A 24,054-nucleotide genomic window follows, 5' to 3' on the forward strand; every position below is an offset into this window, starting at 1 on the left:
CCATACCCTCAAGTCCGTTCTCCAGTAGGTCTGCGTCTTTATTCCTATCTTACCCCTAGGTTCTTCATGACATTTTTTTCCCTTAAATTCCATATATATGTGTTAGCATACGGTATTTGTCTTTTTCTTTCTGACTTACTTCACTCTGTATGACAGACTCTAGGTCTATCCATCTCATTACAAATAGCTCAATTTCATTTCTTTTTAAGGCTGAGTAATATTCCATTGTGTATATGTGCCACATCTTCTTTATCCATTCATCCGATGATGGGCGCTTAGGTTGTTTCCATGTCCTGGCTATTGTAAATAGAGCTGCAATGAACATTTTGGTACATGACTCTTTTTGAATTTTGGTTTTCTCAGGGTATATGCCAAGTAGTGGGATTGCTGGGTCATATGGTAATTCTATTTGTAGTTTTTTAAGGAACCTCCATACTGTTCTCCACAGTGGCTGAACCAATTCACATTCCCACCAGCAGTGCAAGAGTGTCCCCTTTTCTCCACACCCTCTCCAGCATTTATTGTTTCTAGATTTTTTGATGATGGCCATTCTGACTGGTGTGAGATGATATCTCATTGTAGTTTTGATTTGCATTTCTCTAATGATTAATGATGTTGAGCATTCTTTCATGTGTTTGTTGGCATTCTGTATATCTTCTTTGGAGAAATGTCTATTTAGGTCTTCTGCCCATTTTTGGATGGGGTTGTTTGTTTTTTTGTTATTGAGCTGCATGAGCTGCTTGTAAATTTTGGAGATTAATCCTTTGTCAGTTGCTTCATTTGCAAATGTTTTCTCCCATTCTGAGGGTTGTCTTTTGGTCTTGGTTATGGTTTCCTTTGCTGTGCAAAAGCTTTGAAGTTTCATTAGGTCCCATTTGTTTATTTTTGTTTTTATTTCCATTACTCTAGGAGGTGGGTCAGAAAGGATCTTGCTGTGATTTATGTCATAGAGTGTTCTTCCTATGTTTTCTTCTAAGAGTTTGATAGTTTCTGGCCTTACATTTAGGTCTTTAATCCATTTTGAGCTTATTTTTGTGTATGGTGTTAGGGAGTGATCTAATCTCATACTTTTACATGTACCTGTCCAGTTTTCCCAGCACCATTTATTGAAGAGGCTGTCCTTTCTCCACTGTACATTCCTGCCTCCTTTATCAAAGATAAGGTGTCCATATGTGCGTGGGTTTATCTCTGGGCTTTCTATCCTGTTCCACTGATCTATCTTACAGAGTAAGATCTTAACGTGTCTTGCTTTCGTGAAAAAATCCATCATTTGTAATCAACACATGAATTGTACGCAAATGTATGTGGTTAAAAATGTTCAGAAACAACAGGTTTCCGTAATTAAATGAAACATTCTGCTTCCTTCCATTTTGATTACATTATTCATTTGCTTCACAGAACAAATGTAAAATCCCTAATTATCAGCATGTGAATTAGTGAGGTTTTGTCATAATACAGGAATCCAGAGAACGACTAATCAAGGAAAGAAGAGAGAAAGGATACTGAATTTCTCATGAGATTTTCTCTGTTTATTAAAATGTTCTATGTATTTCCCTCTTATCTAAATATGTAACTGCTGATGCTTGTTATTTGAGTGTCCATTAGGGTTTAGAAGATTACTCAGTGTTCTGTAGGCTTTTATAGACTGGCTACCAAGAATATAAGGTCAACAGTCATAGCAGTTACAAGAATGAACACTTGCTGAGAATTTACAAAACGCAGTCTTGTGCCAAACACTGTATACGTAACCATCTTGTGAAAGAAGTAAAACACCTTTCCTCTTCCTGAATAATTTCCCCCCCCCGCACTCTTAGTATGACTGGCTCCTTATTTTTCACATCAACTAAAATATTACCTCCCAAGAGGTACCTTCAAAGTATCGATAGGTTCTTACTATCATTGACATTCTCCACACCTTGTCCTTTTCCTTCATGGTACTCATCATAATTTTTAAGTTAAAATTGATTTGTTCATTTGCATTGTAACTATGCCCTGCTAGATTGTAAACTCTACCAGGGCTGAGACTATATTTGCTCTAGTGACTATCATATACCCAGAATTTAGCACCTTATAGGCACTTAGAATATTTGTTGAATAGACAAAAGAACAAAGTTCTCTGAGTTGGTAAGAAGCAGATTCTCACTTTCCAAACTCAGGACTCCGTGAAGGCAAAGCCCATGCTTTTGCCAACAGCAAGTGGTTTGCACCTCCTTCTCTTCGGATGGCTGTGGTCTCCCTTTTTTTGCCCCTTTACCTCACAGTCTCTCTGATGGAGCCTTCTTATCCTCCCTGCAAGCTGGGCTGCCTTGGACATTCCTGTTTCTGGGAAAAAAAATTGTGAACTTTTCATTCTTGAAAACAGTGTGTTATTCTGATGTCAGTGGACACTGTTTTCAACCTGCTGTCTGTTAGCCTAGTTGGAACCTGCCTTCCTCTTGGGGGGGCTGTGCTGTGCAAGTTGACTTCATGATGAGTAGTGCTAGCATGAAAGCACTCAAGGTGTGTCAGGTAGCTAGGAAAGTTGGAGGGGATTTTAGTTAAGAGACTAAAAGGAATAAAAAGAGAATAAAAGTCAAAGTGCAGTTTTTGACTTTGCTTTGTTACTCTCACGTTAGGTTAAAGTATTGGGTTGGCCAGAAAACACGAACGAAATTTTTGGCCAACCCAAATATTACAGCAGATTGAATAAAGAGAAGCAGTGGGTTTTGTGACAAAACCACCAGGAAGTCTAAAAAGTATCTCTAATTATGGTGATGGTGAGAAAAAGTTGGTGACTTGGGAAACAGTTGTTTCATTGACAAAAGGTGGTAGTTTTTCAAAATCGTATCCTCTTACAGAAATTACTTAGGGAGAAACAGTAATCACAATATTTATTTATTCATTCATACGTTCAGTATTCACTAGATATCAGTCATAGTATGAGAGACACAAAGTTGAAGAATATAGACCCTGTTGCTTGCACTCTAGTAGAAAGAAAATACAAATAGATGACTAACTTTTTTTTTTTGTGGTACGCGGGCCTCTCACTGTTGTGGCCTCTCCCGTTGCGGAGCACAGGCTCCGGACGCGCAGGCTCAGCGGCCGCAGCTCACGGGCCCAGCCACTCCGCGGCATGTGGGATCCTCCCGGACCGGGGCACGAACCCGTGTCCCCTGCATCGGCAGGCGGACTCTCAACCACTGCGCCACCAGGGAAGCTCAAATAGATGACTAACTTTAACAGAGAATGCTTAAGTTGAGTTATGGGGGAAATGCTGTAAGAGATGAGAAGGAAGAGATCTATTTAAAAAACATGTCGTGAGAGGTATCTTTTGAGTTAAGAGTTGAACAGATCTGATTGTATCGGTGATTGTTGTTATGGGGAGAACATTTGAGACAGGAAGAATGGAGGGAATAAAAGAGTAGATAGAGCTGGTAAAGGCAAAAAAGTCAATATTGGTTGGCATGGATGGTACACGTTGCCACGTTTTAGGAATTAATATTAAAAGGGGAGATTGGGAGAGTGGTGTTGAAGGGCCTTGAATACTCTGCTAAGGAATTTATATTTTGTTTAGGAAATGGAGAACTATTAAAGGTATTTTTGTTACACATAAGGAGTTTTTAATTGAATCCTTATTCTGAGTGTCCACCGTGAACTAGAGAGATGGAAGGACTATCTGGGGGAAAATTCTCCATGGGTCACTCACACTTCTGCATATCTTCTGAGCAGACATTGAAAGCTTTCATTTCAGATAACTTTTCAAGAATATCCTTGGAAGCTACTGTATTTCCCTTGTGGCAGAGGGAAGATTTTAAAGGGAAAGGAGGCCCTTTAACAAATCGGAGCTTCCTAACCTCAGAGTTTCTCAGTGTGATACAAACTTACTGTGTGTTCAGCATCTACCTGGGCTGCTGGGCATCTCTCCTTTGGTACTTGGGGAACAAAAAGAACCAATACAAATGAGGTTCATAGACCTTGCTGTGCTGTGGGTTATAAAGACGCGTGTCTCTGACCCAGGAGTTTCATGTCTTCTGACAACAGCCATTAAACTGCAGCAGGCTAACTTGTTAGTTTGGAAGTAGGGTAAAATCTCAGAGCTTTCACAGCTCTTGACAGGCTGAAATCTTGAAGTCCTAGGAGACTGTTAATGTAGTAACGTAATAACATATGATAAGGTATTGGCAGTGGACATGAGGCTGGAAATTTTCAGAGATGCAATTAACAAAATGTGTCTGTAAACTGGAAAAAGAATTAGTCAAGAATAATGGATTTTGAGTCTCAGTTTCCTATGGAATGATGCTTGTCTCATTAGAAAACAAACGGGATTAAGAGAATGAAAAGACAAGCCACAGAATGGGAGAAAATATTTGCAAAACACATTATCTGATAAAAGACTGTTTCCAAAAACTTAGCAATAAGAAAACAAACAACCCAATTAAGAATTGGGCAAAAGATCTGAAAAACACCTCACAGAAGAAGATATACAGATGGTAAATAAGAGAATGAAAAAAGACTCAAATCATATGTTATTAAAGAATTGCACGTTAAAACACGGTGAGGTACCACTACACACTTATTAGAATGGCCAAAATCCAGAATACTGACAACATCCAATGCTGTCAAGGATGTGGAGAATCAGCAGCTCTCAGTCATTGCTGGTGAGAACATAAAATGGCAGAGCCACTTTGGAGGACAGTTGACAGTTTCTTTCAAAACTGAACATACTCTTACCATATGATCCAGCAATCGTGCTCCCTGGTATTTAACTAATTGAGTTGAAAACTTCTGTCGATATAAAAACTTGTACCTGCACATTTATAGCAGCTCTATTCATGCTGCCAAAATTTGGAAGCAATCAAAATGTCCTTCAGTAGGTGAATGGGTAAATAAACTGGTACATCCATAAATGGAATATTATTTAGTATTAAAAAGAAATGAGTTATTGAGCCATGAAAAGTCATGGAGGAAATTTAAATGCACATCCATAAGTGAAAGAGGCCATTCTGAAAAGGGTGCTTTGAACTGCTTTTACTCACAGCACTTCTGATCCCAAATATGTGTTTTTTCCCCCCCATATCAACCAGTTCTCCAACTTTCCAGACACCAGCTAGATGACCTACAATTCAGTTCAGTCCTGACCCTAACTACTCACAGTTAGCACACACCCCAGGGGTTAAGGGCTCAGTCCCACAATGTTTCCCCCTCCCCACTTCAAATGCTGGTCACTTCTGAGGGACTGGCTCTAAATTTGGGGGTTCCCACTCCCCCTTCAGGTTCTGTAATTAGCTAGAGTGACTCATAGAACTTAGGAAAGCACTTAACTTAAAATTACTGCTTTGTTATAAAGGATACAGCTCAAGAACAGCCAAATGGAAGCGATACATAGGAGAAGGTACGGGGGGTTGCTGTGCACAGAGCTTCCATGCCCGCTCTGGCTGTGCCACCCTCCAAGCACCTTGATGTGTTCACCAACTCAGAAGCTCTCTGAATACCATCATTTAGGGGTTTTTATGGAGGTTTCATAAGATAGGCATGACCGATTAAATCCTTAGCTATTGATGATTAATTCAACGTCCAGCCTCTCTTCCCTCTCAGAGGTAGAGGGGTGCGGCTGAAAGTTGCAATCATGCCTTGGTCTTCCTGGCAACCAGCTACATCCTGAAGTTATTTAGGGCTCCCCAGCCGCCAGTCTTTTTATTAGCATACAAAAGACACTGTTATCCTCTGGAAGTTGTAACCGTTTTAGAAGTCTGCTAGGAACTGGGGACAAAGGTTAAATATATATTTCTTATTATGCCACAGATACAAACTGTGTAGTTCCAACTCTGCAGCACTTTAAAAAAGGCAAAACTGTAGATACTGTAAAAAAAAAAAGACTCAGTGGTTGTCAGAAGTTGAAGGGGGTGAAGGAAAGGGATGGGTCAGTGGAGCACAGGAGATTTTAGGGCAATGAAACTATTTTGCATGATACTTTAATGGTGGATATATGTCACTACCCATTGGCCAATACCCATCAAATGTACAGCACAAAGAGTGGACCTTAATGTGAACTATGGACTTTAGTTATTAATAATGTATTAATATTAACACATCAATTGTAATAAATGTACCAAACTAAAGCAAGATACTGTTAATAGGGGAAACTGTCACGGGGTCAGGGGTCTTCTCCATTTTCTCCATCTTGGTGGCCTCACTATCCACCAGGTTGTTCACATTAAGATCTGAGTGGCACCCATGACCCTCTCTTTCTCTCCCTCTCCACATTGATTTCACCTCTAGAGCGTACCTTGAACCCAGTTGCTTCTCTTCCTCTATACTCTCATCCTAGACCAGCCACCATCATCTTCTGCCTGGATCACTGCATCGTAAAACCTGCTATATTAATTTGCTAGGGTTACCATACCAAAGTACCACAGACTGCGTGATTTAACAGAAATTAATCTTCTTACAATTCTGGAGGTTAGAAGTCTAAGCTCAAGGTGTCGGTGGGGCTGATTTCTTCTGAGCCCTCTCTTCTTGGCTTGTAGGTGGTATTCTCTTTGTCTTCACATGGTCTTTCCTCTGTGTGTCTGTATCCTAATTTTCTCTTCCTATTAGGACATTAATCATATTGGATTAGGGCCCACCTTAATGACCTCATTTTACCTTAACTACCTCTTTAAAGAGGTATGACCAAATATAGCCACATTCTTCTTTTTTTCCCTTCTTTCTTTCCCTTCCTTCCTCCCTCCCTCCCTCCCTCCCTCCCTCCCTCCCTCCCTCCCTCTCTCTCTCTCTCTCTCTTTCTTTCTTTTTCTTTCTTTCTGTTTTATTGTGGTAAGAACACTTAACCTGAGATCTATTCTCTTAATGAAATTTAAGTGTATAATACCTTATTATTGAATGAATGTACAATATTGTAAAGCAGATCTCTATAGCTTATTTATCTTTACTGAAACTTTATGCCTGTTGATATATAACTCCCCATCCCCTCCTCCCCCCCCCCGCCCCCAGTTCCTGGTTTTGATTTTATGAATATGACTATTTTAGGTACCTCATGTAAGTGGAGTCATGCAGTACTTGTCTTCCATTGTCTAGCTTACTTCACTTAGCAAAATGTCCTCAAAGTTCATCCATGTTGTCCCATATTGCACAATTTTTTTCTTTTTTTAAGACTAGTATTTCATTTTATGTTTATACCACATTTTCTTTATTTATTCATCTGGTGATCAAAATTTAGGTTGTTTGTACATCCTAGCTATTGTGAATTGTGCTCCAATGAGCATAGGCGTGAAGATATCTCAGTGAAATCCTGATTTCGGTCCACTTGGATATGCACCTAGAAGTGGGATTGCTGGTTATATGGTAGTTCTATCTTTAATTTTTTGAGGAACCCAATACCATTTTCCATAGTGGCCGTACCATTCTCCATACCTATTTACAGTGTGCAAGAGTTCCAATTTCTCCACATCCTCACCAACACCTGTTGTTTTTTTTTTGTTTGTTTGTTTTTGTTTTTTCCGATACGCAGGCCTCTCACTGTTGTGGCCTCTCCCGCTGCGGAGCACAGCCTCCGGACGCGCAGGCTCAGCGGCCATGGCTCACGGGCCCAGCTGCCCCACGGCATGTGGGATCCTCCCGGACCGGGGCACGAGCCCGTGTCCCCTGCATCGGCAGGCGGACTCTCAACCACTGCGCCACCAGGGAAGCCCCTGGGTTTTTTTGATAATAGCCATCCGTACAAGTGTAAGGTGATAGCTCATTGTGGTTTTGATGTGCATTTCCCTATCTTAGTGACCATAAGCATTTTTTTGTATGCTTGTTGGCAATTTGTATGTCTTCTTCTATTCATACCTTAGCCCATTTTAAAATTAGGTTATTAGTTTTTTTGTTATTAAGTTGTATAACTCCAAGTCAGGCAGGGCAGAGGTCAGTCCCCGGGGGAGCTCCCTCAGAAAAGTAGGGGTGCTGTACACATGGCTATACTCTTTCCCTCCCTGGCGGAAGCTGAGGGCGGGGCTTTTTCATCCACACACTCTGTGCTGAGCAGGAGGTAGGACTATGATGTGTCTGTGATCCCACGCTGCTGTTTCCATTTTCCTTCAGGCTGTTAGGCTATGGTGGACCCATCTAGCCTCCAAGACTGACAGGACTGAGGTCAAACTTCTGGGGAGGAGCACAGGATAGGCAGACCAACCCCTCGCCTCCCCTGGTAGTAGGGGAGAAGTCAGGAGCCAGGAGGTCTCTTTCTGACCATATGACACTGCACCAGGGGAAGGGACTCTGGGAAGAGGATATCCTGAATTCCTTTACTGGTTTCAATAAATCTGTTTTCATGGTCACCCAGTGTTTAGGAGCCTTTCACTTAGTTTCTAGATGCCTCATAAAAGGAATTTGTGAATATTGCTTATTTGGTGTGTTTGTGGGCAGAAGGATGGTCCAGGGCCCCCTACTCTGACATCTTGCTGATGTCACTAACATAGTCACATTCTGAGGCAATGAGGGTAAGGGTTTTACCATATGCATTTGGGGGGGGGTACAATTCAGCCCATAAAACTTGCCTACGCTTCCAATAACACGCAAATACATTACATTCTTTTTCTCCTGGCTTACAGCTCTCTGCAGCGTCTGACCTGAAGAACTGCCTCTGATCTCATCTCAAACCCTGCTCCCCATAACTTTTGATGCTACCTACACACAAGACTTTTTTCTCCAACATGCCAATTTTGTGCTCACCTTAGGGCCTTTGTACGCTCTGTTACCTTTGTCTGGCATTCTCTTACGCTAGCTCCTAGCATGACTTGTGTCTTCTTATCATGCAAGACTCAGCTTATTTGTTTGTTTATAGTATATTAATTTTTAATAGTAATAGATACAGCTTGAGAGCTTATTTTGCATGAGGCATTATGCTGATATACTCTATTTTATAGAAGCAACATGGTTGAAGACACCTAGTTGGGAGCTAGACTGCCTGGGTTCACATCCAGGCTTTATCACATATTATGGGACCTTGGGAAAGTTATTTAACTTTTCTGTGCCTCAGTTTTTCCCCCCACAGAGGCCGTTTATTTTTATTCTAAAAAATTTCAAACCTGCAGAAAAGTTACAAGAACAATATCAAGAATCTCTATATATCCTTGCTCAGAGACCCCATTCACATTCACTAATTTGGTCAGTAGCATCTTTTATATAGCAAAGGATCCAATTCAGGGTCATACATTTCACCAAGTTGCCATGTCTCTTTAGCTTCTCTTTTTTTCTTTTTTTTTTTTTTTTTTTGCAGTACTGAGGGCCTCTCACTGCCGTGGCCTCTCCCGTTGCGGAGCACAGGCTCCGGACGCGCAGGCTCAGCGGCCATGGCTCACGGGCCCAGCCGCTCCGCAGCATGTGGGATCTTCCCGGACCGGTGCATGAACCCGCGTCCCCTGCATCAGCAGGTGGACTCTCAACCACTGCGCCACCAGGGAAGCCCTAGCCTCTCTTGAATAGGGGTTAATTCCTTAGTCTCTCCCTAACTTTCATGATCTTAACATTTTAATTGATTTAGGCCAGTTATTTTGTAGAATGCCCTTGATTTGGGCTTGTTCAGTGTTTCTTCACGATTTGACCCAGGTGCAGGACCCAGTTTAAGTGTCACCTCCTTAAGCATTCCATCTCCTGTGAAATAAGTAGTTCCCTTGGTCACTCTGTAGCACAGGATCCTGCCATTTTTCTCTCGCTGGTGTTTTCTTGCATATTTATTTGTGTATTTGTTTGTTTGGTGGAATATAAGGTCCATACAAGCAGCCTCATTTTTCTTTTGTAGTGCTGTATCCCAGCACATATGGAGATTATAATTGGCCAGTCACTGTCTTAGGCAGTGAGAATGTAATGGTGAACACAACAGATGCTCTTTGTTATTATTAAAAAATAAATTAGTGTATTCATATAACTTGCTGTTTAGTCATTCATTCAATAAATATTTACTGAACACCTACTACATTCTGAGCCCCAGGGATAAGTAATGAACAGTACAGAAATTGTTCCTGATCTCCTGAAGTTTACACTCCAAAAGGAAACTGACAGTAAGACAAACAGACAAATGAACATGTAATACAGTGAGTGGAGAGGATGAGCCATCTCCTCTGTGGATGAAGCCATCTGCAGATGAAGAGAATTCCACAGGGGAGAGAGGAGATGGAAAGACCCCTGAGCTGGGAGTACACTTGGAAAGTCCAAGGGCCAGCATGGAGTCCACTGTGGCTGGAGCAGCATGAGTGAGGGAGAAAGTAGTTGGAAATGAGGTCAGTGAGGCAGCCAAGGACTCATCTTGTGTGGCTTTGGATTTCATTTTAATTGTGATGGGAATCCATTAGAGGGTTCAAAGCCTGGGAAATCTCTGAAATATCTATTAAAGAGATATCTATTAAAGAGAGATTAAAGTGATATCTATTACTATTATTTAAATTTAAAGTAAATCTCTTACTACATGGAGAATTGCTTTATGAACTATTTCCTTCTCAGAAAGCTCTTCAGGGGATTGGCTGAGACTCACTGATTCTCGAGAAACTCGATATTTCTGGCTGGTACTTCTTATACTTCAGGCCCTGTACTGGTAGCTAGAAATCCTGGAATGTGTTCCCAGATTTGCACATTCCTTTTTGGGGGACTTGGCTAGGCCATTATTTTTGGCTTAACAATACCTCTTCACACTCATGTATTCAAGAAAGCATGAAGAGTGAAGAGGAAAGAGAGCAGAGCACTTACAGGAATTCTCTGGCTCAATGAAGCTTCAATATGAACTTGTATAAATATATTAGCATGCAGAAAAGGTTTGGGTTCTTTCCACAATTAAAAAAAATCAGTATGTTTTCCCTTGAAATATTTCCTGAAGGTTTAATGATTAGTGTAGGCAAAATTAGAGGTCAATATGACTCCATGTAAAGAAAAACAATCCCTTGGTTTTGTTTTACCCATAGGCACTTGATGACCCCAAGAATAGCTTATTTAAAAATGTTCTGACCTCCTCACATGGTTGGTCTATGGCTGAAGCATTTTCTGAATCAATCACATTGTTAATAAATAAGAGAATTACTTGGAAGTTCAGGGAGGGATACATTAATGCCTGAGTATAAATGAAGAAAGGAGCTAGAGGAGATTTCTAGGAGAAATGGTGTATTCCATGCCCGGTTTCTAGAAAAATTCCATTTGGATATTGTATCTTTAAAGATTGCATTTGGAGAGTGTACTTTCATTTCATATGGATTGAAATTAGGGTGATGCATTCATATGGGTTGACAGTGAGGGAAATGCAGCCAGACCCTCTTGTTTCAGGAATGATGGTCTAAGTGTTAGACCACAGGCTTCCTGGGATATCCGCTTCTTTTGCCTTCTCGCATTAAGAGAGACCTTCCAAGTGCTCAGGGAAAATCTAAATAGGACTCTCTGTGCTTAAAAAAAATTCAAACCAGAGTCTGAGTTCTTTTCTACCTGAGCTTATTTGGGGTACATTTTGTCGCTTCTTATAAAGGTATAAAATGGAAGTTGGGGATTTCCTGATAAATGACCTTTTATAGTGACTTCCTGTTATTTTATTTTCTCCTGGGAACCAGAATAGCCATGCAATTCATTCCCACTCTGTGAGGTTGAATAAACCTTTATAATTTGGAATTAATCACCTGTGAGATCCTAATTAGCATTGTGAGTAAAATGTCTATGTTTTTCCTGACCAGTCATGGGAGAAGCCTGTGTTAGATTCTGTGTCACATTTTCTTGCCTCCTTTAGTATGAGAATCTGGTGTCTGATACAAGCATTAAATATCCCCACCCTAGTCTATTTTTTTTTTCTTTTTAAATTCTGTGTTGGTGGCCTCCACTTACTTCCCTACCTCTTAATCACTGTTACCCCAGAGCCTAATCATGCTGGCAGCCAATGTGTACCTTGTGAGCTGACCAAACAAAGTCTGATTCAGAAAGAACTCACGGGAAAACAGGTTGGCATTTAAACTTTACATTTAAAAGCAAACAACCAGGCCAATATTCAGCACAAAAATGGAGAATCCAGTGATCCTGGGCTGGTGATTACAAAGCTCTGTTTTGTATCCTTCATTCTCTTGTTGAATATCATTGTCTGTACAAGGGCACACATCCCAATTTGGAGAGAAGGACAATAAGATTGACCTCCAAGAAATCAACTAGTAAAATCTATAGGAATGGATCAAGAAAGCAGTCATGTTTAAGTGAAGTATTTTGGAAATACTTAAAATGCAATGAAAAGGCAATCTTGGAAGCAGGACTGAACTGTAATTACAGTTTGGTAAATGAATACCTAGTGAATTTTGATGTCCTCTTATCTAGGGTTAGACTGTGATCACAAGAAGGGGCATGGACTGAAGAGAGTACAGGGAAAGCAACCTGGGGGAGAAAGAATAAGGTGGTGTGTCACAGCCATATTGAGGGAGAAGAGCATCTTTTGGAGGGTTTAGCTTTTGGATTCCTGGGATGGTTCCTTACTCACCAGCAGCCTATCAACTCTTGGCAATGTATCTACTACCTCCTTTACTGAATTTACCATCCACTCCCTCCACCAAGAAACCATCTCTGTATGCTCTGCTTCTGTGCTGTTTTCTTATTGGAAGGGGATTTTCTTTCTTTTTATTATTATTTTTTAAACTTTTTAAATTGAGGTATAGTTGATGTACAATATAATACGTTTCAGGTGATTCACAATTTTTAAAAGTCATATTCCATTTATAGTTATTATAAACTATTGGCTATATTCCCTGTGCTGTACCATATATCCTTGTAGCTTATTTATTTTATGTATAGTAGTTTGTACTTCTTAATCCCTTACCCCTCTACTGCCTCTCCCCCTTCCCTCTACCCACTGGTAAGCACTAGTTTGTTCTCTATATCTATGAGTCTGTTTTCTTTATGGTAGAGGATTTTCTGATCTGCTTTTATATTATGCTGGGTGGCTTGATGTGTGCATTTCTCATGATAAACTAAGAAATTGACATTCTGGCTCCTGTGAGATACTTGAGGAAAGACTGGCAAAGCTGAGCTTAGAGGGCTGCCAAGCCAAGGACCAGACCCTGGACCCCACCCAGAAGCTGGCCACTTTTTCATTTTGCTGCAATTGTTGCAAATATAAAAGGAGTATAAACATGGCAGTGAGGCTAATAAGAATTCATGAGCATCTCTAATCCATCATGGTCAGAATACACATTTTTAATTACTGCACCATTTTGCCTCAATCTTTACTTATAAACACTTAACAATAGATTTTGGTGATACAGAGTCTATTTTCTTATACATACTTTCATGTTTTTCTTTATATGACCTTTATTGGTTATTAACTTTATGTCCAGGTAAAAATCGTGTATATTTTAGAATAAAAGTATCTATAAAAAGAGGAAGAATATCGGTACCCATTCTTTATAAACACCGTATTGCTATTTCACAATGACAATTCCAAGCACGTTCTTTTCTGAGCTGGAATTAATACTGCAAGTAGATATGGTGGTTTCAAAATGTCCTGCAAAGCAGGAGATGGATCATTCTCATACCAGATGCTTCCCATTCCCAGTGGGAATATGCAGAAGGTTTTTATGAGCCAGGCTCCATAAGCACACAGGATAGGAAGCACAGAGCATTGTGTTCAAATGAAAGCATAAGAGGAATGTTGGTCTCAGGAATGCTGGAATCGGACTGGAGGACAAACACCAAGCTTCTGCTCCTGTAAAAGGGATCATAAAATCCACAAATGAGCAACCTCAATTTTCCTAAAATAAGAAAAAAGAAAAAAATTTCAAAAATTTTTGAAATTGAGAAATGCTAAAGAGTACCGTAACTTTCTCTTCACTCTGCTTAGAATGCATGACGTCATGACCTCATGCACCCACACCCCCACACCTAAGCACAGTCATAGGGAAGAGAAACTTCAGCATCATTTTTCTTGCTCCTGCTACCAGCCTTTGAGAAAATGAATTGAATAGTCACAATGCCATAAAAAAGCCCCTTTAGTATAGAGTGATGGTGATAATGGGGGAATATATAAGATGAAAGAGAATGTAATCTTTTCTCTAAAACACAGGGTTTGGTTTTTCAGTACACACTCCACTGACAAATATATTGGGTAACTAGATTTTCGAAGCAAAAATACAAAGAGGAAGTTATCTTCCTTTCTGGAATGTAAACTTCAAGAGATCAGGAGTATTTCTGTGTTGCTGTTTACTGCCATATCCCCAGGGCCCAGAATATAGTAGGTAATCGATAAATATTTGCTGAAAGAATGACTAAATAATGAGTGATCTGAATATGCTAATTTATTTTTTAATAATAACAAAGAACATCTGTTTTTGTTCACATTATAATGAGAAGATAACTTCCTTTCTATACTTTTGTTTCCAAAATCTAGTTACCTAATATATGTGTGTGTGTATATATATATACATATATATATATATATATATATATATATATATATCCTCCGTGAAGGCAGGGGTTTTTATCTTATTTTGTTAACTGCAGTATTACCAGTTCCTAGTATCATGCACGGGACATAGAAGGCATTCAAAACATTTGTTGAATGAATTATTGGGCATATCTTGTAGAGGGAAACATGATATAGTGATAAAAATATGAACCTCCTATCAATGCCTGTTTTCTGGTTCAGGCCCCAAATGTGAGCCTGATTTGCTTGATGACCTAGAGAAAATGCTATATTTTACATAGGGTATCTGACGGTTCTATTCATGCCCTTTCCTCTACTCTCTGTCTTTTTTCTGTGCCAGGGTCCCCCATACGCTATCAAAACCCAGTTTAATATGACTGCCTCGTGGAGAGTTTTCGTGATTAATCAGATTTGAATCCTCATCCTGCTCTACCCTGTGCATTCACTGTGTGTGATAATAATTGACATGATGGAAGCATTAGCAAAACTTTATCTAAAATTATTGAGACTTACCTTCTGCGCTTTCCTTCAGTTATTGTTTCTTGTGATATCCCACTCTTCATTGCCTCTCCTTCCAGACCTGGCCTTTTTTACTGGGCCTAAGAGTTATTGCTTACACTCTCTAGCCCTGCCCTACCCCCTTCCCTTCACTGTTGACTATGTTATATGACAATTTCTCATGATCTAAGGTGGTCACTGACTCATCTTACAATCACACTACGTAACCCAAGAGATAGTTGATGCAAGTGGACAGAATACCGATCTGATCGTCATGAGACCTCATTTTTAGAAAGAGCTCTGCCACTAACCAGCTTTGTGAGCTTGGGCTACTCAGTCTCTCTGGGATACCCTTTTCTCATGTATAAAATGTGTGGGCTTGTCTAGATCAGTGTTTCTATAAGTCAGTGCTATAGCACTGATCCATGTAGATGTCTTTCAGAAATATGTTCTCGGGTCACATGCATTTGGGAATTGCTATGTACTTTGTCACCTTCTTAAACATTTGCAAGTTAAGGTGCTGACAAGTCCCAAAATAAAGGAAATATTTTTCTTTACCCAATAACTGACTTTTATTGTGAGGAGAGGAAACACGTTGGTAGTTGCTTGGGAATCCAGGAGGGAATCTCAGTTGAACTTTCTAGAAATCTTGGCTGTAATCACACATCTCTTTATCTTCAATGCCAGCTGCTGTGGGTATAGAGATAAGTAAGTCAGGATCTTGGCCTTTCATGTATTAAAAAATCAGAGGGTGGACACAAAAATCAGTGTTGTAAAGGATGGCAATTTTAGACTAAAGCTTTGTTCAAATTGTAATGGGCATAAGGATTGAGAAGCAAGGAGGTCTGCCCAGGGTAGGGGCAGTGGATAAAGAAGGGGACGCTTCCACAGGTGAGATGCCATTTGAGCTGAGCGCCAAGGGGTGGTTGCAATAATTCACTAAGTAGAGAACGTGGGAAAGGATAGTCCAGGAAGAAGGAACAACAGGCACAGAGGCATAAAAGCCCCAGGTATATTCTCGGCCTGTGAAATAATTTTGTGGTTATGGAATCTAAGAGTGGAAGAGTGGGAGAGAGGAACAGGAGAAAGTTCTGGGAGATGAGTAGAGACCTGTTTGCCATGTGCTTTAAGTGCCATTATACGGAGTCTGAATTTATCCTTTAGGTAATAGGAAACCATCCTTAGATTGGTTTTTAATCAGGGGAATTACATGATCAATAAGTATTTTATAAAGGGAATTACAGAAAGAAAAGAGAAAATTCTGGAGTGCTAAGATGGATAGGAGGAGGAAAATGTTGGCAAGAAAACTAATTATGATTCTGTTGAAACGGCTCAAGTGAGAGATGATAAAAAGCTGTAAAGCAAAAGGATGAGATGGCAGAAACAGGTTTGAAGGAAATGTAGGAGCTCAACACACTCCGGGAAGTGATTGGACATAAGGCAACAAAGAAAGAGGAATACAAAATGACTCTGCAGCATTTAGCTTGGGCAAATGTTGTGTGATTATAAAATTTACTGAGATAGGAACTTAGAGGAGTGAACTGTTTCATATAGATTTGAATTGGACTGGGTGTTCTATTACACAGAGTAATTTTGCTGTAAAACACATCCATCGATTTTTACGTTTTAGGGTTCAATGATGATTTAGCTAAAGACTATATTCTTCTTAAGGAGATTCAGCATCTACAAAAAATCTATTCCAAACTGGAATTTGCTAGGTACTCAATATATTCTTGTCAACAAAACAGCATTGTAATCTATATATTTCTTTTGATTTTATCTCTAAACTATAAATAATCACTTCTAGGTCTATAAATCCATTTGTTTTTTCATTTAAGCATTTCATTTCTTTCAGCCATGGATAATCCTATATACATGAATGTCTCAGTAGAAGTTCGTGAAATTATTTCCATTTTCTAGGAGGAAACAGCATAAAGCACCAATCTCTCTTTAGTGATTATTTAAATATTAAGCCATTATTTTGAACTAATCCTAAATTTGGTCTTAACACTAGATATTATTGTCACTATTACATTAAAAATATATTATGTTTTTTTTTTTTTTTTTTTTTTTTTTTGGGTACCCGGGCCTCTCACTGTTGTGGCCTCTCCCGTTGCGGAGCAACAGGCTCCGGACGCGCAGGCTCAGCGGCCATGGCTCACGGGCCCAGCCGCTCCGCGGCACGTGGGATCCTCCCACACCGGGGCACGAACCCGTGCCCCCTGCATCGGCAGGCGGACTCCCAACCACTGCGCCACCAGGGAAGCCCAAAAAAATATATTATGTTTAATAGTCAGGTAATGGGATTGTTTCAAAGACACCTTTGTCAGTGAAAATTAGAAAAATGTTCTTTTAACTAATCAAATTTTTAAGAAGTCCATGCTTGCTTATTGTATAGAGCTTCACAAAGATTTTAAAGAATTATTTTCCCCAACAATCTTTGAAGTATACATTTCTTTTATTTCAGAGGCAGGATGTGGAAAGTAGCATGACCCAAACTGTTTACAGAAAAGCAGTCTACACCTCCCTGATTAGGTCAGGGAATTTTGCCTTTACCTGTGCCAGCTGCCTTCTATTAGCACGAAAAACAAATTGTACACTCTATGGTCACTGAACTATGACCACCTTCTCATTCTGAATTTTTTGTCCAAGAGGACCAGGGAATCCAGAAACTGAGTTAGTGGAGAGGAGTGCTGTTAGATACAATTTGTCAGAGGAAGAGTAGAGGGCCCACCTTAAAAACAAACTGAGCTCTCAGAATGGCTGCATGTTAGAAAATGAACACAATAGGGGCAGTCAGAGAGTAACTCCTGAGAATTTTTTCCCTTTTACATCATAAAGAAATAAAGATAAAAACTAAATGGTCTTGTGATGGAGAGGGCAACCTCTCCCTCCCCGCTTCCCCCAGCTGCACTGCCTTGAAGGCAGCTCCATGGAACTGTTTTGAAATAAATTTAGAAGCTTTGAAAGGCAGGTCCATAGTTGTTCCCACCATTCTGGGGTTAAGGATGAAAGGTTGCTCTGTCTTAAGCCTTCAGACTTTGCAGATTTCTAAATGCATTTTGTTGTATGTAGAAGAAATTTTGCACTCTTGAGAAAAGACAGTGCAAAAATGAGTTGAGACACAATGTCCCTTTATCTCAGGGCAAAACAATCTTGTTTCCCTGTAGTTGAAATAGAGGCAAGGGAAGTCCGGTTGTGGTTATCTGAAATCAACAGCTTCTATGGCTGTGCCATTCTCTCCCTGCTCTAGCACCACTCCCTTAACTTGGTATCTGTTTACTTTACAGAAGGCAGTTTTGGAGAAAGGATCATAAATATTCTGGCCCAGTACCCTAGGGCCCACGACAAGCAAAAGAACACACCTGCCTAGAGATAGACCTTGTGATATTTAACTGTGTGTGTTACTTTTTTAATCCACTTTAATAACTGGATTATCCACTCTCCACCCCCCAGCCCCAACTTCTTTGCTTTCTATTTCTGCTCTGAGGCCGTGAACACAGAAATCTCTGCAGGCAAATTACTCCAGAGCCATTGCAGAACAATCCTAGAAGGAACGGTTAAACTCACAGCATCTGGATTCCTGATCCTTTTCCGACATGGCAGGTGTGAGTGTCTGTATAAAATATTCTATGTTTATCTTCAACGTCGTGTCCTGGGTGAGTGTTTTTCTTGTAATGATCAATTTTATGCAAGAAAGGGGATCTTGATATCATAAATATCATAAATGAGAACAGACTCTGCACTAGAGAAACAGAAGAGGAGGAGAGTGTATTTTCCATTTACTTGTTTGGATGTGTTTGTTCTTTCTTTGGTTATTTCAGTAATTGAAAATGAGCCAATGACTCAAAAAAGTGCACTTCGGGTTCTGTGGGGGTAAACATTTCATAAATGTTTTGATATTGTTACAAAACAATCACAGAGGGAAAAAAATACCCCTTAACTAAAAGACAATTCTTAGTTGTATATCATTCAGGCCTCCCTAGTTTAAGGACCCTGTGGGAAAAATCTGATTTGATTCCATTTGGAGCCTAACTCCTAAATTCTAACCTTTACATCTGGGTTTGAAACAGGTGAATGGTGGGGTGTGATGAGAAAGACGTGAGAAGAGGGTCATTTTCAGAGACCCAAAGAAGAAACAATGGTCATGCTAAACTTTAAAGAGAAACAGTAAAATTACTTAATCATGGAAAGATTAAACTAAGGCACTAGTTTTGTATCAGAAATTTAAAGTTAGTATTTTGATGTGTCATTGCCCCATCTTTTAATCAACAGGGTTTGTGTTTTAGCCAGCTCTTATGTTTCTCTTGAAAGTCTGTAGACATAAGAAATAACAAATAAATTGATAAGCAAAATCTGACATTGGAAAGTTGAAAAATGAAATATGGAAAGGCAAAGTGGTTAAGGGATGTTGGATGTTGGGATGTTGGAAAATTGATGTTATCGTTTGTAATATAAATGATGCAATTAAAGATTGTTCAAAAGTAAGTCAATAGAAATAGCCCAAAATACTTACATGAAAAAATTATTTTGTGTACTGGATTAAAAAATGGCTTATGCAGTATAAGGAGGAGAAAGTTCTGGTTTTGTTTTTTACCTGGTTATCTTTAGTAAACAGGCAGCTGGTATCTACATGTTGGTAAATTTCTGTCCTGTTAAAATAATGATGTACCTAGCTAAACTTAAGTAGATGAATATAGTCTTATTGTCTAGAATGACTTTCCATTCAATGTCAGTAGCGCTAGTGAGTACAAGTGATACATATTGGTAAAGTAAGTAAGTAAGTGAGACTATAAATGAGTAAAATAAGAAAGGTTTGTTCTTCGTACTTCCTCTTTTCCTTAGAAAAATGGGCTGCTTTTGCAAATACTAAATGAAGCTCATGAATATATGCCAGATTTTAAAAGTTTGTTCTGATAAATTTCTTCCCTTGAAATATTTAAAATTGGTTAAACATTGAGATTAGAATATAAACAAAGAGATTCCTATGTACTTTGGTTGGTTTTGCTTTTAACTTTTTATTGTGGAGAACCTCAAACATTCACAAAATAGAAAAGGATAATCAACCCCGTCATCCAGCCCCAAAAGCCATGAAATCATGGCCAATCTTTCCCGGTCCATATTCTCATCTACTTTCCCCACCCCATATTATTTTGAAGCAAATCCTGGATATACTATTTCATCTGTAAATACTTTAGTGTATATTTCTAAAAGACAAATAATTCTTTTTTTGAAAAAGTGTACCCATAATGTCATCACACTAAAAACTTAATAAGAATTTTAAAACTGATTATCAAGTGTCTATCCAGGGTTCAAATTTCCGATTGCCTCACAAATGTTCCTCTTTGAATCCGAATACAAACAAGGTCCACGACTGCGATTGATTGGTTGATATATCTTTTATGTCAACTTTCATCATTAGGTTCTCCATCCATCTTCATCTTTCCCCCACCCTGGAAGTTTTATGTACTTGTGTGTTTGGTTTGTCCTATTGTATTTTCTGTGATCTGGATTTTGCTATTTGCATACCCACGGTATAGTTTAACATGTTCCCTTGTCTTCTGTGTTATCTCTAACTTAGTAGTTGCACTTGGCAGTTTGATAAGATTCAGGATATTATTTCGGGGGATGGGGCACAACTAGCTTATAAGTGATATTTTGTTCTTTCATCAAGAGGTGTATACTGTCTGACCATCTCACTTTTTGTGATGTTAGTAGCTATTGTTGCTTAAGAAGCTCAACCCATCAGTTCACTGAGTTTCAAACTGGTGACATACTATTTCTATCATTTTCTTCCTTTACTAGCTGGAATACTTTCAATAAGGAGAGATTTAGCATTTACTAATTGGTTACCATTAGTGCCCAGTTTTTATTTTTTAAGAAAGGCAGCATAAATGTGAGGCCTCTCACTCTTGTGGCCTCTCCTGTTGTGGAGCACAGGCTCTGGACGCGCAGGCTCAGCGGCCATGGCTCACGGGCCCAGCCGCTCCACGGCATGTGGCATGTGGGATCTTCGCGGACCGGGGCATGAACCCGTGTCCCCTGCATCGGCAGGCGGACTCTCAACCACTGCGCCACCAGGGAAGCCCTGTTTCTTACTCTTTACTCAACAGATTTCAAAATGATGAGTTTATTTTCTGGTATCATACAACGGTGATAAGCAAGTATTTCTTTAAATATCCTTATGAAATAATAGATTTAAATACCATCACAGTTCTTATCCTCGTTGAGGTGCAATTTATTCCATTTTTGGCCAGTGGGAGAGTCTTCAAGTTGGCTCCTGAGTCCTTTTGACATGACCCTAATAACTTTGATAACTTCTTCACTATTTGGGATGATAAGATGTTTCAGGCTCACTTCCCTATTTCCTGCCCCAGACCTGGAATCAGCATTTCTCCAAGAAGTCTTGATATCTGTTTCTAAAAAGCTGCAACCATTGTCTCTTTATGATGCAGAATATATATGGACCATTTAAACAAACTGAAATATAAATATGCTAATAAATGCATGGCTTCTACTTTAATAACGTCTCAAAGTCTTCAAACTAGTAGCAATCCTCAAATTAGGAAATAGTCAAAATATATCCATGTTGTACAAAAACAGCATACAAAGTGTTGATGGCTGTTTTAAATACATCAGAGGTCAGTATTTCATTAAATAGCTAATGAATAGCTATTCAGTAGCTAATAGGAATTTGAAACAGATCTGAATTTTAAACTGAAATGAAAAAGACAGTCTAGGAAAGGGGTATGTTATAGGTTCAGGATTATAGATTTGATATAAGAGTACAAGGTGAGTTGTAGACATCTGTACAATACTGTACCCAGTCATTGTTACTGCTTTCCTGGAGAGCTCTGATTATTTTACGGTTACCGTTATCTCTGTTTTTCTGATAATGAAGTCTTCCTGATGCTACGGATTTCAGTTAGATATTTCTGACTTCCCTTAAAAGGCCTTGTTCTTCCCATCAGCATAGTGATGGGAAGGGACCTATAATCTTTATATGAGACATCTTGAGTAAGAACAACAGTTGTAAAGACCAATGATAACTTCTCAGCCAACAGGTGACATCCATATTTTCATTCAAAAGTTAGAGCAGGAGTCTGTGAGGTCAGGGAACCATTCCTATTTCTACTCTCCCCTCTGCTCCCAGCCCAGAGTTCTCAGCTGGAATTTTATAATCCTTCATAGGAAATTAGCAATTTGTCACATTTCTAATGTTTACTTAAGCAAATATTTTACAGTCCCACTGATGTGGTTTTCTTGTAGACATCCATGGCCTTATGTTTTCAAATGAATTCTTTCTGGTGTAACTTTAGAGAAACTAAGCCTTTGCAAAGTAGGGCCAGATGTTGGAATATCTCTAAAGTATGCATACGGTTATTTAAGCTAAACATACCAGTTTCTTTTGTGAGAGAACTTGAGATATACCACATAAATACGCAGTGATTTCTATTTGTTAGAATTAGTAATTGAAGAAAAACGTGAGAAAGCAAAAATCATTCCTAATCACTCATGCTAGAGTTTGATGCAAATTAGAGTGAATTAGAGGTGCAAATAGAGTGAATTAGGTAAATCATAGGTGCAAAACCTATTTCTCTGAGTCTTGTGTCAAAACAGATAAACTGTCCACATTTTCTTATGCTCCTCTTAGATAAGTCAGGCATGGGAGTGTTGTGGGTGCTTGGAGCATCTTAGGGGTCTGGGTAAGCATGGAACACAGGGCCTTTAGCCCACAGATTCAGTGGAACCATTGCCAGAGGCAGAGAGCTGTGGAAAGGCTGGCTCTTTATGAAGGAAAGCAGAGTGACGTAACATTACCAAACCCAAATGGGGGAAGGTGAGAAGGAGACAAGCTGTAAAGCCAAAGGTGTTAGCAACTGAAGGAAGCCAACCATGAAGAGTTTTGAAGAGAGCAGAAGGAAGTCAGGAATTGAGAGAGTTCAAGAACCAGCATTTCAATGTCATCGTTGTATTTTATATGGTACCTGGGACGCTAGATTGCTTGTGCCGAGCGCAATGAAGAGAGTTGAAGCAGAGCAGACATAACTATGAGACGGGATAACTGAAAAATAAGGTGCAATTATATTTCATTCTGATTGATGAAATCCCCCAAGATAGACTTGACTATGGATGAAGTGTGTGAATTTTGTAAATACAATGGTTGCCTGCCACTATGCAGTCAGCTTGGAACTTAAAACAGTGACAAAGACACTGGAGCCCAGAGGCTAAGAGCTGAACCTCAGCTCCTTCACCACCAGCTGTGTGGCCCTGGGGAAATTGGTTAACCTCTCTGTGCTTTATAGTTCCTTATCTGTAAAATTGGGATAGTAGTAATATCTACTTCATGGGTTGTTGTGAAGTTTAGATGGTTTAATACATATAAAGAACTCAGAATAATGCTAAATAAATGTTTAAGAAACAGACATTTCAGCCATCATTGTACAGGCTTTTTTATGAGTCAGGAGTATGAAACCACTCTGCAGTGATGAATAAATTCCAATTTGGATTTTGAAACAGAGGAAGAAATAAAATGGCAAGAATTATGATAAGACAGAAATTCCTCTATCATAAATTAGAAGAATGGAAAGTTGATTTTGAAGAAACAGGCAGACTGAGATTCAAATCCTGAATCTACATTTCTTTGTGGCCTGGAACATGTTCCTTGATTTTTCTTTGCCTCAGTCTCTGCACTTGTTAAACGAGGATGGTAATTTTACGCAGCAGGGTCAATGGTGAAGATTAACTAAGATACTTTATGAAAGCCTGTGACCAAGGACTGACACACAATAATAATTCAATTAATGCTGTTTTCGCAATTCCAACAATCATATTGATTTTTAATTTAAAAATATTGGAATCTGGTGTGATAGTATTTTAGTCCTACTCTTATCCTCCTCTGGCCTCGTGTGGCAAGGAATCTGTGGGCTGGAGGGAGATTGCTCACCCTGAGTCTGGCCTCCACTTTGGGTACTTATTTCAAAATACAGCCACATTGGGGATTAGGGTTTCATCATATGAATTTAGGGGCACATAATTCAGTCCATAGTATATTCATAAGCAAACATCAATTACGTAATTTCTTAGAATGCTGGCTCAGACCAACTGCATCCTAATTTCATAAAAAGAAGGATGTCCCATGAGAGCTGAGTGACAACAACAGT

General features: G+C 39.4%; 1 protein-coding gene across 4 annotated transcripts in view; it reads left to right on the forward strand.

Moving 5' to 3' along the window:
* The window catches only part of TSPAN8 (tetraspanin 8), a 73,436-nt gene that overhangs the window by 27,208 nt on the left and 22,174 nt on the right, over positions 1 to 24,054 (forward strand). For 2 of the 4 annotated variants that reach the window (XM_032646009.1, XM_032646010.1), the window contains exon 1: positions 18,310 to 18,549. In XM_032646009.1, the coding sequence (XP_032501900.1) occupies positions 18,490 to 18,549 (60 nt within the window). In that variant the 5' untranslated portion in view covers positions 18,310 to 18,489. Of the gene's footprint in view, positions 1 to 18,309; positions 18,550 to 24,054 lie in introns of those variants that run through there. The other 2 variants (XM_032646007.1, XM_032646008.1) reach the window with 2 other exon arrangements.

This window comes from Phocoena sinus, chromosome 10 (genome assembly GCF_008692025.1).
Source record: "Phocoena sinus isolate mPhoSin1 chromosome 10, mPhoSin1.pri, whole genome shotgun sequence".
In the NCBI taxonomy this organism is placed as follows: Eukaryota; Metazoa; Chordata; class Mammalia; order Artiodactyla; family Phocoenidae; genus Phocoena; species Phocoena sinus.